Source organism: Scyliorhinus canicula, chromosome 11 (genome assembly GCF_902713615.1).
Source record: "Scyliorhinus canicula chromosome 11, sScyCan1.1, whole genome shotgun sequence".
Classification (NCBI taxonomy): domain Eukaryota; kingdom Metazoa; phylum Chordata; class Chondrichthyes; order Carcharhiniformes; family Scyliorhinidae; genus Scyliorhinus; species Scyliorhinus canicula.
In genome coordinates this window covers 146075780-146089246 of record NC_052156.1, presented here as the reverse complement: position 1 = coordinate 146089246, position 13467 = coordinate 146075780, and the positions used below count along the sequence as shown (strand labels likewise).

Here is a 13467-nt window from a genome sequence, read left to right as displayed (position 1 = left end):
CCTGAACTGAACCACAGTCAACACAACCCTGAGCCCAGATTGGATTTGGCAGAAACCCGAGCTAATGTTTGGAAGTTTGGAGCAATGAGTAGATATGTCACACGTGAGATTCTGACTCAGAGAGACAAAGAAGGCCCCAGACAGCTCAATGGTCTCAGCCGAGTCGATGATGTGGTTGGCACAGATGGTGGGTTGTTGGATGTTGCTGGATTACGGAGGGGTCAATTGCCTGGAGTTCCCATTTGGGACGTGATGACCCTTGCTGGGAACAGCAGATGTTTTGCAAGGGACTTCAGTGAGCTTAAGTGAGTATCTCTGAAACCTGGAGCACTTCCACTGTGTCAGTAAATGGGTATCAAACTCTCCCATCTGGATTGAGGAGGATAAGGCCAAAGTTGGGGGGCTGGTGGGAGGTAGATTCGACCCCATTCATGGGCAGTTGTGGATACTGGCATGTATAAACAGACTTGACGGCATGTGTGCATACATGCAGCTGGCAGGTAACTGTTACATTTTAATACTGGTATTGTCGATAATTTTTCAAAGATGGATCAATACACACATAGGCGCAGAGGTGATTTAGTATTGCAGCTTTATTTTATTTCAGCAACCAAACTAACAAACTGCATGGATTCCACAATTCCGTAATGCACTGTCTATCAAAGTACAGCAAGCTAAGCAAGACAGAACAGTAACTTTCACTAACATGCTGGCTTCCACTTTCACTAGGAAGCCACCTGCTCCACATGTGCAGGAAAGCTGAGAGCTTAAAGGCTGGAGAGAAGGCCATCAAAGATGTATTGAAAGATGGAAGTGCTCTGGCTAAGTTCCAAGCCATGCTGGTGGCACAGGGAGTGACTACGGACAAGGCCAAGGATCTGTGTCAGGGGAAGGAGGTCTTGACACGTGCAAAAAAACAGGAAGAACTGAAGGCCCAAGCTGGAGGTACTTTTGTTGGGTGTTGGCGAATGACAGCACAGGCTCCTGCTGATTCAATTGCATAACATTATGGTGATTGATCTTGATACCATACCCAAAAGAAGACTGTAGTGTGTGAGGCTCAGTACCCAGTCCTTGCTGATATGAGTTAAGGCAGCAGTGGGTGTGTGACAGTTTCCTTCGAGACCCAGGGGTTGAGGTCCCTTCCCCTCCCCCTCCAGTTGTTACTCGTTGGCCTCTGCATTGAGTGTAGACTCAACCCAGAAGAAATAACCAGTAAAATGGGGAAATAAGGATACTGGTCCGAACTGTTTTCTCTTTCTGAGAAGGACATGCCTTTCACGATTGCAAGGACACTGTGCCCAGACATGACTTCCTGTGGACATTACCTGTAGATTGCTAAGTACTAGGCTGGAGGAGAGGAAGGTACTATACTCCAATGGCTTTTCCTGTGTACTCATTTCTTCCGCTGACCCTCTCCCAAAAAACATCCTTGAGTCACCAAACTGGAGGTGTTGGTGGGGCCTGGGGAGGTACTTGAGGAGTATGAGAAAAACCTTTAGCCCCATGAACACCCAAATAGCTTCCCACTATACTCTCAAAGGTGGAGCGAATTAGACACTCTGCACATCTCCACATATTGGTCCTGACAACACCTGCTCCATCACAGTGGAAAGCCTGGTAAATAATGGATGTTCCATCAGTAACTTTGGGCATTAAAAGCTGGCGAAAACATCAAATGTGAAAAGAGCCGCAAGCTTTGTTTCCTACACTGCTGTAGATATTAACCACAACCTATTCAACATTGTGGTAGTACTGTGGTTAGCACTGTTGCTTCACAGCTCCAGGGTCCCAGGTTCGATTCCCGGTTTGGGTCACTATCTGTGCGGAGTCTGCACGTTCTCCTCATGTCTGCGTGGGTTTCCTCCGGGTGCTCCGGTTTCCTCCCACAGTCCAAAGATGTGCAGGTTAGGTGGATTGGCCATGATAAATTGCCCTTAATGTCCAAAAAGGTTACGTGGGGGTACTGGGTTATGGGGATGGGGTGAGGTGTGGGCTTTTTCAGGCTCTTTCCAAGGGCTGGTGCAGACTCAATGGGCCAAAAGTCCTCCTTCTGCACTGTAAATTCCATGATTGTATGATTCACCTTCCCCAGTGTATCAGGGGAGTTAGGGTAGTGTTTTATCAGAAAGTGAGAGCAGGCTATGGAAAGAACATTTGCTGTTTTTGTTTGGGCTGTGAAGAGTTTTTATTTACCATGTACTATAGTGCTGGTTAAAGGAATCCACAGGTTCAAATCCCACCACGGCAGCTGGTGGAATTTAAATTCAATTAATGTAAATCTGGAATATAAATTTAGTCTCAGTAATGGTGACCACAAAACCATCACTGATTGTTGTAAGGTGCCATCAGGTTCGCTACCGTCCTTTAAGGAAGAAAATCTGCCACCCTGACTCTGTCTAGCCTACATGTGACTCCAAACCCATAGCAATATGGTTAATTCCTGACTGCCCTCGGAAAACGGTCCAGCAAGCCACTTCGTTCAAGGGCAATTAGGGATGGGCCAGGCCAGGGATGGTCTCATCCCAAGAAGGAATAAATTAAAATTAAGTCTGCATCTCTCCCCATTGTCCATTAATCTCTTTAAAACTCCTACATTGTTTCTCCTTTCTCCTCAAGGAAGTTATGTTGAAGAGTTTTTTTTTTCATTTTCTTCTCCATCATTGCGTTGATATCCTGAATTCCCAATGACTTGGGCGGAATTGTCTTCAGTGAATAATAACAGCAGAATGCTGGAAATACTCAGCAGGTAAGGTAAAGGGACTGTTTCTCTGCAGCACCTCCATCTGGCTGAACTTGTTGTCACATTGAACAACCTCTCCTTTGATTCCACTCACTTCCTCCAGATAGAGGGTGTTGCTATGAGTACCCACATGAGTTCTCGCTGTGCTTCTCTTTCTGTGCGATATGTGGAACATTCCTTGCTCCAGTCCTACTGTGGTCCCCTCCCTCACCTCTTTCTCTAATACATCGATGATTGGATTGGTGTTGGCCCGAGCTGGAAAAATGCATCAACCTTGCTTCCAATGTCTACCCTTCTCTCATCTTTCACTTGGTTCACCTGTAATTCTTCTCTTCCCTTCCCTTCCTCAACTACTCTCTTTCCATTTCTGTAGATAGGTTATCAACCAATATTCACCATGAGCCTACTGATTCCTTCAGCTACCTTGACTACACTTCCTCACACCCCACATCCTGTGATGACTCCATTCCATTCTCCCAGTTTCTCCACCTCCGTCACATCTGTTCTGATGATGCTACCTTCTATACCAACACTTTTCAAATGTCTTCCTTTTTTCCCAGTTGAGGAAGCCACACCCCCCCACCCCTACAATGGGGTTGACAGGACATATTTCTGGCATTACTGCCCTCTTTGCTTCCCTCCAAAAACCATGAGTGGGTTCCCTTGTTCTCAGCTTGCACCCCACCAGCCTCCCTATTCAATGTGTCAACCTCTTCCATTTCCAACACCTCCAGCTTGATGCCATCACCAAACACATATTCCCCTCTCCTTCCTTTCAGTGTCCCTCTAAGACACTCTGAATCACTCCCAATATCCCCTTGTTTCCATGGAGATGCAATAGTAGCTGTTATCAATTACTCTCTCCTCACTGTCCAAGACCCCACACGATCCAGGTGAAACAATATGTGGTTTATTCAATTCAGTATTTCCGAGTCTGCTGATCTGCTGTTTAGTGAGGAGATTAAATGCAGTTTGGGTGACTGCTTTGCCGAATACTTCAGTTCAGTCTGTGAGCGTAGTCCTGAGGTTCTGGTCACCTGCCATTGTAATTCTCCTCTCTCTTGCAATGTTCCAGTGAAGCTCAATGAAGCTTGAGGAACAGCACCTCCATCATTCGATGAGGAAGTTTATGTATTTCTGGATTCAGCATTGTGTTGAATAATTCCAGAGAGTAACCTCACTCTCCTTTGTTTCCTTTTTGTTTTTGCTTTTACTCTTATTTGTCTTTTGTTTTATGCTTAAGGACGGCAACTGTTCATCATTCTGCCATTTGCATCTCCTTTAGAATCTTTTTCTTCTTTATTTATCCCCTTACCATTTGATGCACGATCAATAACTCTCAAAGCGAGATTGGAGTACAATTGAAGGCTTTATTGGACTAGATGTTTCACCCAACAGCGCAGGTACAGAATGTAGCAGCTAGGGAGACACAGACTCTTATACTCTGCCTTACTGGGCAGAACGAGCAGGCAGGCTTCACCAATGATCTTACTGTCTCAGGTACCTCCCACATCAATGATCTTACAGCATCAACCTAGGTACCGTAATACCTCTAATACCGACTACCACACCATTCCCTTTAGCCCCTCTACCACCAATTCTTCCTGTCATTTAACCCCTCCTGATTTCCACGCTATCACAGACTTTCCATTTTGCTCATCTCCGCAACCTCTCCCCTTTCACCAGCTTGAAAACTCGTCCATCTCTCACTGTCCCCAATCCTGATGTGGAGATGCCGGTGTTGGACTGGGGTGGGCACAAAACAAATCTGTTGGACGATAACCTGGTGTTGTAAGGCTTCTCACTGTGCCCAATTCTGGTGAAAGGCCAATTTCATCGACCTGAAACGTCAACTCTGTTTCTTTCTCCACAGAAACTGACGGATCTGCTGAGTATTTCCAGAACTTTCGGTTTCTATTTCAGTATTTTGCTTTTCTTCAGAGGATGTTTGGACATGAACTTGCTCGGTAAAGCAGAGCTACTGATTAAACCAGCCGACTGGAATAATAATGAACCGCAGAATTCAGATCCCGTCTTGGAACTTTGAGATTTTGGACCCGATTTAAGAGTCTGCAAATGAAGAGCTAGTATCAGTAAAAGTGAACATGAAACTATCGGACAAAAATCTCGAACTAATTTGCTCACGTACCCCTTCTTTTGGTCTGGCTCATATGTGACTCCAATTCCAAACCCCAATATGACCAATTCTTTGCTGCTCTCTAAAGTATCCCAGCAATCCTCTCACTTGTGTCAAAACTGCTCTCGTCAAGAAGGCTCATTAACATTCTCAGGGCAACCAGGGAGGGGCAATAAATGATTTGTCAATTATGCCAACATCACACAAATAAGTATTTTTTTTAAATCAGACGGTCTATATTTCAAATGGAAATTTCTCAAATAGGTTCAATTAGAAACATTTATACTTCCATTAATCTAACATTTCAAATAAAGTAAATTACAAAGAGAAATCGGATCTGCCATGACAGAAACTACAAAGTGTGCAACCCAGAGCTCTGGTCCATCAATAAACTCAATATAATTCACTGTAATATCTGAATAAACATTTCCAGGTACAGTTTCTCTCGCGTGAATTAAGGCACAAACCTTCAAAAGGGGGAGTGGTCCTCATTAGAATTAAATTGATAGTAATTCTAGGAGTGGGTATTTTAATGGCCTGACTCGCCGCCCCCTCCAATTGCCTATGTTACTGAGAAGCCCCAGAATCTAATCAGCTCTAACTCAGCTCTCTGTTTCAGGGGTAGTTCAGGCGATCCATTCCTTGCCGGTAGCAGAGGTACTGCATGAATTAGGAGCAGGGCGCAACCAACCTGATGAGCCGATCAACTGGAGTGTTGGGATAGAACTTCTGAAAACTGTGGGTGACAAGATTAACAAAGGTAAAATGTGCTCAATGGAACCTCTATTAGATAAATCACTGCCTGAGGAGCGAGATTATATAAGGGTGACAGTGAAGAGTGTGGGCAATCAGCAGCAAGGTGAAATTAGTCTGGAACTAAAACAAAAAGGAATGGGGATGTACAGGAGAGTCAAATTAAATTGAAAAGGACAGTAACGAGTTTTGGGTGTGAGAAGGAGAGTAGAAAATAGGAGAGTGGGATTAGACCTATGGGGATAGTACAGTGTATGGGGGTTAAGAGATAGTGGGATTAGACAAGGTAGGATATTGAAGATTCCTTACACCACGGGGGCTGAGAACTATAACCTAATTATTTCTCATTTCAGGAGATCCCTGGATTAGAATCCACTTTGAAAATCCTCCCCTTAGTGAAAAGCAGATGTCTCTTCTCCAGAAATCATTGGTCATCGGAGAGAAAGCCCAAGAAGGCCCCTTGGTTACTGAGATCATTCAAACACAATCACAGGGAGGGAAAGGACACAGCTGCCCGCCTTAGTAGAACAGGTAACGCATTGATCATCTGAAACGAGCAGCACAAGATGCTCTGATTCTCACTCTCTTTTTTAAAACTCTTTCTCTCTCCCTCAGCCTTGAGTCTCTTTTCCCTGCTCGACCAGTTATACTTCAGTTCCCAGGACACTTCTTTTCTTCTTGGGTAGCTCCTCAGCATTTAGGATAACTTGCTTCCACTCCGGGAAGGTGGGTTCAGCGGTGGCTCAATGGTCCGGTCCTGGATCTGCAGACTCTGTCACAGGTGTGACAGATGGAGCTTGATGAGGTGACATTTTGGATTCTTCCAGGACACTGTGTTGTTACTGCCTTCCGTTCTTTCTGTGTGGCCTGTCCAGTATACTTGGCTCCCCCTCCGTCACCAAGGGACCGATTATTGAGCGGACCAGGAATTGAACTTGCATATGAACATTGACAGTTTAATACATCAGTGAATTTCTCTGTCAGGGTATTTCTTTCCAACATACAATGCCTCTTTACTGTCAGCACATTGCACCTTACTGTTGGTCAATAGATGTGTTAAATCTCAAGTATCAAATACTGTAGTAACGCAGAAATGTTTTCTAACTGTGTATCAGAGCTTCAAGTTTAGCCTCATTACCCTCTCTACCAATTGTATGCTTATTAGAATTGGCCCTCTCCTGATAATGTGTCAGGGTTCCCGGATGGTAGTGTCATGTGAGAGTACCTTTAAGAAATGGGTGCTTATAAATGGGTATGTATATAAATATCTGTAGTGAGAGTACCTTTAAGAAATGGGTGTTTATTACTGCAGTGATGTCAGAGAGTGAGTGGAGCTGGGCTGTATGTCAGCTTTTTACTTTTGTTTTAGGCTGTTTGCTGCAGGGTGTGTTTTAGTTTCGTTTTCAGAGCTGGATAGCAGTCACAGCCAGAAGGTGTATTAGAGTTTCTCTGTAATCTAAAGACTGTAAATCGATCCTGGTGATTTAAAACTAATAACAGTAATGACTTTAACCTGATGTGCTTCTGGTAAAAGGTGTTTTAAGTCTTATGGATGTTAAAAGGAAAGCTTAAAGGATTACTTAGTGTTGTATTCTTTGGGGGTTGTATTTGAATTAATGGTTGCTAAGATGTTCACTGTATGTTTTAAAAAGGTTAACTTGAGTTCATAGAATAAACATTGTTTTGTTTTAAAAAATACTTTTGTTTTCATTTCAAACTGTGCCTGCATTGTAATTAAACAAAACTTGGAAATATTACTTTTGGTTCTCTCATTCTGATCATTGATGTATATTGTGAATAGCCGAGGTCAAAGCACTGATCCCTGTGGGACCCCATTATTTGCTGCCTGACACTTTGAAAAAGATCCAAAATCTACAGAATGTTTGAAGTTGATAGCCAATGCATCCACTAGGGTATTATTGATAATTTAGTTTGCCCAATATATATGTAGATTAAATTACCCATAATTACCGTAGCACCTTTGTTACATACATCTCTAGTTTCCTGTTTAATGCCATCCCCTACTGTTTGGAAGCCTATAGACAACTCACACAAATGTTTTCCACCCTGTGTTGCCAGACTGATTCTACATCTAGGTTTTCTGAGCCAACATCCTCTCTCACTATTGCACTGATTTCATCCTCAACTAACAACAGTCCCCACCCGCCTATCCCACCACCTCCTATCCCTTTTTGTCTGTCCTTCCTAAAGATCAAATAACCTTGGATATTTAGTTCCCAGTATTGGTCACCCTGCAGCCATGTTTACATAATCACAATCCTATTCTACTCATGAATACAATTTTGCACGATTTATTCATCTACCTTATTGCGAATACTCCATGCACTCAGATACAGTGGGCGGTTTCTCCGGTCCGCCAGCCATGTTTTCCTGGGCCACATGCCCTCGCCGGCAGCATGATTCTCTGTTCCCACCACCTGCCAATGGGATTTCCCATTGTGGCCACCCCACACCGGGAAACCCACAGACGGAACAGAGAATTCCACCAGTGGAGAATCCCACCCAGTGTCTTTGACGTGTCTTTTTAACATTTTTACACATTCTTTTGTACTATGGCCCTATTTACTGTTTGCCCCTGTTCCCTCTGCCTTCCAAATTTGCTTTCTACTTTTCTGTCTTACATTTTAATCTTTGTTTCCCTCTTGTGTCTCCCCACTCAGGTTCCCATCCCCCTGTCACTCTAGTTTAAACCCTCACAAAGGAACTAGCGGATACCCCTCCGAGAATATCGGTTCCAATCCTGCTGGGGTGTAACCCGTCTAGCTTCCACCTTCCCCAGAATCAACCCCAATGCCTCAGGAATCCGAATCCCTCCCTCCTGCACCCTGTGTCCAGCCATGCATTCACTCGGTCTACTCTTCTATTCATGCTCTTGCTAACAGGCAACACTGGGAGTAATCCTGAGATTCCTACCTTTGAGGTCTTCTTTCTCATTTATTTCCTCGATCCCTATATTTGGATTTCATGGCCTCATTCGTCTTCTTACGAACATCATTAGTACCAATATGGACAACGACACCCTCCCCCTTCAGAGTGTCCTGTAGCCATTCAGTGACATCCTTGACTCTAGCACCAGGGAGGCAACCTACTATCCTGGAGTTACATCTGCAGCCACAGAAACACCTATCTGTTGCCCTTATATGATAGAATTACCTTTTACTATTGCTCCCACATTTTGTACCTGCCCTTGTATAGCTGAGCCACTCGTGGGGCCACAGACCTGCCTCTTGCTGCATTCCCCTGAGAAACCATCTCCCCCAACAATATCCAAAACAGAAAACATGTTAGTGAGGGAGGTGGACCCAGGGGACTCCTGCACCACCTGCCAATGCCATGAGGAAATCAAGAAATCTTGCAAGGGCTTCATTCTGGTTGGAATCTGGGTGCAGTGAAGATGGTACGGGCCTGTCCTATGCATCACTGCATTGTCCTTCAGTGATGGATTATTGATTTATTGATTCATTGATTTATTCATGGTTTCAGGTGCTAATTGAATGCAGGCTAAAGAGTGAAATTATATAAAATGTCTTGACTGTGAGAATGCTGACATTGTTTTAGATAATGAATTAATTATTGAACTCTAATGTCTTGTCTGGAAATGTAGAAATTAGATAGATAGATAGAGAAATACAGCACAGAATAGGCCCTTCGGCCCATGAAGTTGCGCCGAACGTTTGTCCTAGGTTAATCAAAGTATTTTGGACAATTTTTCATGGCCAATCCACCCAACCTGCACATCTTTGGACTTTGATTATTTCAGTGAATGTTTCATATAATGAATTGATTATTGTATTTCAGCATTTAGCAATAAGAATGTATCAACTAATTAGTTATAGCAAGGTTTATGGCCAGTGGCGGTGTGAGAAACCTATTTTCATAAGACTGGTCATGTTGACGCTTTACTAAGTTTCATGGACATTGGTCAGTCTTAAATAATAAATCATCTTCAAAGTAACAGACATGCATTCGAACCAATCAGGAGGTCTCGGCTGAGAATTAGAAGCCAATGAAAGTAAATGAGGGATTAGACCATAGATAAGGATTCCCTTAAAAGTAAGACCTCATGGGTGAGGCTTTGTTCCTTAATTCCTGCCTTTCTGAATTCTTGAATCATCTGTTTGTTTATTTTTTAAGTAATTTCTTTATGCTTTTGTGTTTAATGCTTTCCTTTGCCATGTATTTAACCAAGTTTATGCATTGTTTGATATTTTGTTTTAAAGTTTTGGTTCAGTTCTTATGTAAGTGTATTAAAATGAATAATTAGCAATAAAGTTGTATCTTCTCCGATCAACCGGACAATCAATTCGTAGCAGAAAAAGATAAAACAAGAGTTCTGATATTCGGTGACTGTTGACCTTCCGTCTGTCTTACATGGACATCCTTGGATAATTCAATCTAGAGTTTTCTCCCGTCAACCGACCCCCATCTGGCACACTGTAACTACGTTCTGTTACCCTCAACCATCCATCTGTCATAACCTCTATTAGCCTTGGCCTGCCCTCTTTTATCCATGACTCTCAGGCCCTCAGTATTGACCTTCCCTATGTAGTCCAGCTTCTTCATTCTGCCCTCAAAGAGCAGGACTGCCAACCACCCATCCCTCTCTCAGTCTAGTTTAGCACAGGGCTAAAGAGCTGGCTATTAAAGCAGACCAAGGCAGGCCAGCAGCATGGTTCAATTCCCGTACCAGCCTCCCCGAACAGGCGCCGGAATGTGGCGACTGGGGGCTTTTCATAGTAACTTAATTTGAAGCCAACATGTGACAGTAAGCGATTTTCATTTCAGTTCAGTCAGACATACCTCTTTCCCTATCCAAGCCGTCTCCCAATCTCAATGCATCTGAGCCTCTTCTCCCCTGATTCAAGCCCCTCAAGGAAGGGAAGCGGCTTCTATCCAAATGCACCAGGAAGAGACTACTTTGACTGTTGCATGCCACCTTCAACCAGACATGAATCTGAAGTCACCTGTTTCTTGTTTGCTGTGCACTTAATTCCAACGGTACTGTTTGATTTGGTGAAGTTGTGTTTGAACAAGCATGCATGGCATGCTAGTGTATTAAAAATAGCTTCCCACTGCTTGCCGATGGGAAGCAGGATTTGCCACAGTCTGCTCCCAACTTAATACTCGGGAAGCTGGCATTTTGCCTCATGCTCAACAAAGTTCCACGTCCGCCTTATTTCCTGCTCCCAGGAGCTTCCAGAATGCAGTGCCTCAGGAAAATGTTCTCCCACAAGGGGAAACAAGAGATGGGGATTAGATTCAGGCCTTGCTTGTTGCACCCAAATCCCGAGAATTAATATCAAACAAGAGTGTGCTGCAGAAAAATATATAAGGAAATGTACAGGTGTAGTGACATGGTTCATTCGGCCTGCCCCACTATGCAATAAGATCATGATTGATCCTCTATAACTCACTTTCCCACCCAATCATCAGATCCCATGATTCCCTTAGTATCCAGAAATCTATGAGCACAGTCACCAAGTGTGTGAGGGAATACGCTCCACTTGTATGGATGAGTGCAGTTGCAACAACACTCAAGGGGTTTAGCATCATCCAGGCCAAAGCAGCCTGCTTGATTGGCACCCTATCCATTACCTTCTGAATTCACTCTCTCCAACACCATCGCACAGTGGCAGCAGAGTGCACTATCTCCAAGATGCAACAAGGCTTCTTCAACAATACCTTCCAAACCTGCAACCTCTACCACCTAGGTGCAGCAGATGCACGGGGCCACCAACACCTACAAGTTCCCCTCAAAATCACTCACCATCCTGACTTAGAACTATATAGATGTTCCTTCACTGTCTCTGGGTCAAAATCCTGGAACCCCCTGAACGGCACTGTGGGCATTCCTACACCAAATGGACTGCAGCAATTCAGGAAGGCAGCTCACAACCACTTTCTCAAGGGAAATTTGGGATGGTTTAACCAGCAACACCCACATCCCATGAACAAATTTTTAAAAACATTCTCCTCATCTCAGTACCATGAAACTGGCCTTTTATTCTCAGACTGGGACCTCCTGGTTCTGGACTCTCAGCACTTACCATAGCAAGTTCTCTAATAATTTTACATGTTTTGAGATTACCTCTTATTCTTTTTAACACTTGAGAAAAAACCCATTCAACTCAATCTCTCCTCATATGAAAACCTTCCTATCCCAGGAATTAAGCTAGTACACAATACTTATGGCATGGTTTCAACCCCATATGATTGCAGAAAGACTTCCTTAATATTATACTCCAACTCTTTTGCAAAAAGTATAGAAATGTTAATTATTAAACTATCTTTATTTCATAACAGTATGTAAATTATGTTTATACTGTTATGAAATAAAGATAGTTTAATTATTAATATCTGTATGTTGTGTGGGAAATACGGTACAAATTTAAGTTTAATTTGTTTCTGTCTTTTTGTGCTGGAAAGAGTTAAAACATTAGTTTAGCATCATGTTAAACACAGGTGCCTGCAGGTCTATGGCTTTTAGTTTCATTTTAAACTTTGTCTGCATTGTAATTACGTGTTTATGAGGTAAAAACAGTTATTGGGGTAAAAGAATCTAAATTGTTGCTTTGCAACCAGAGGCTCACTCTGAAAAGCAGAGGCACTTGTTCTCCGTCTGAAACCAGGTCACCCAGAAGCAAGAAGTTTTCCGCAGAAGATGCCAGTATAGGAAGGACAATATAGAGGAACCAAAAGTAAGTTCCAGATGCTAAAGGACAGTTAGTTCCAGAAACCTGTGAATGAAAAGAGGAGTCCCAGGATGAGGGAAGTCAAAGGGACAAAGACCCAGAATCTGAACAAGGTACTGTTCACTAAAGTTAAAGAAAGGAATAGAGGGCAGCGAGAGAGAAGCCAAATATCTGAAGTAATCCTAAGGTTGGTGACACCTTAATACAGGCTATGAAGCAATAATGTCCTTTTGGCATGACTGGGTACCTGAAAGTTTGTGTAGAATCCTGAATGCACATGGAATTCTGAAAGGTGGTTGAAATCCTGGATGTGGATCCTTGGTGAAGGTATCAGAGAGAAATCGTTGCTTGGTAGAAGATTATGAAGTGTGTACTTTGAGACTGGTGATTGGAAACCCTTGTGTGGATGCCAGAGTTCCAGTGAGACCAGTTGCATTACAGTGTGACAAGCATTTGGAGGGAATTTGATGAAGAATCGACAGAGGTTGTATTGGTTGGCCTCTGTCACTTGGTCTCAAAGTGTGGGGTGTCTGACCACATTTCATCTATTGGTTTACATGGACTGTGTACTGACTGAGAACATTAGAGTATAGGATATTTTGTAACTTGTGTTATTCTTACAAATCTGTACATATCTGTAAAGGTATAGCTGAAGTAGTGTATTGTAGTTAAAGTTTTCATTTTTAATAAATGATTTATCCTTTTGTTAAAAGTTCATTGACAGTCCTGTGACTCTGTTCATCCACGTCTCTAAACAAAAAGTAAAAGTTACAATCTACCCAGCTGGGACCGTAACAATGCCTTTCTGCATATCCTATTAACGTTCTGATTCATGTACAAGAATGCACAAATCCCTCTGAAGATCACCATTCAATAGATTCTCATTTTTAGAAATATAATCTGCTTTTCTGTTATAAGGCCATCAGATGTAGGAGCAGAGGTAGCTATTCGGCCTATAGAGTCTGTTCACCATTGAATTAGAACATTTTAAAAAATTCATTTACGGGATCTGGGTGTCGCTGGTTAGCATTTATTGCCCACCCCTAATTGCCATTCAGAAGTTGGCGGTGAGTTGCCTTCTTGAACCGTTGCAGTCCCTGAGGTGTAAGTACACCCACTGT

The 13467-nt window shown here is 43.0% G+C and overlaps 1 protein-coding gene across 7 annotated transcripts in view; it reads left to right on the top strand.

Moving 5' to 3' along the window:
• Nucleotides 1-13467, top strand: part of LOC119973469 (thymidine phosphorylase) — a 151846-nt gene that overhangs the window by 59870 nt on the left and 78509 nt on the right. For 4 of the 7 annotated variants that reach the window (XM_038811669.1, XM_038811673.1, XM_038811667.1 and 1 more), the window contains exons 9-11: nucleotides 730-945; nucleotides 5500-5640; nucleotides 5987-6397. In XM_038811669.1, coding sequence (XP_038667597.1) covers nucleotides 730-945; nucleotides 5500-5640; nucleotides 5987-6156 — 527 coding nt within the window. In that variant the 3' untranslated portion in view covers nucleotides 6157-6397. Of the gene's footprint in view, nucleotides 1-729; nucleotides 946-5499; nucleotides 5641-5986; nucleotides 6398-8314; nucleotides 8336-13467 lie in introns of those variants that run through there. The other 3 variants (XM_038811670.1, XM_038811672.1, XM_038811671.1) reach the window with 2 other exon arrangements.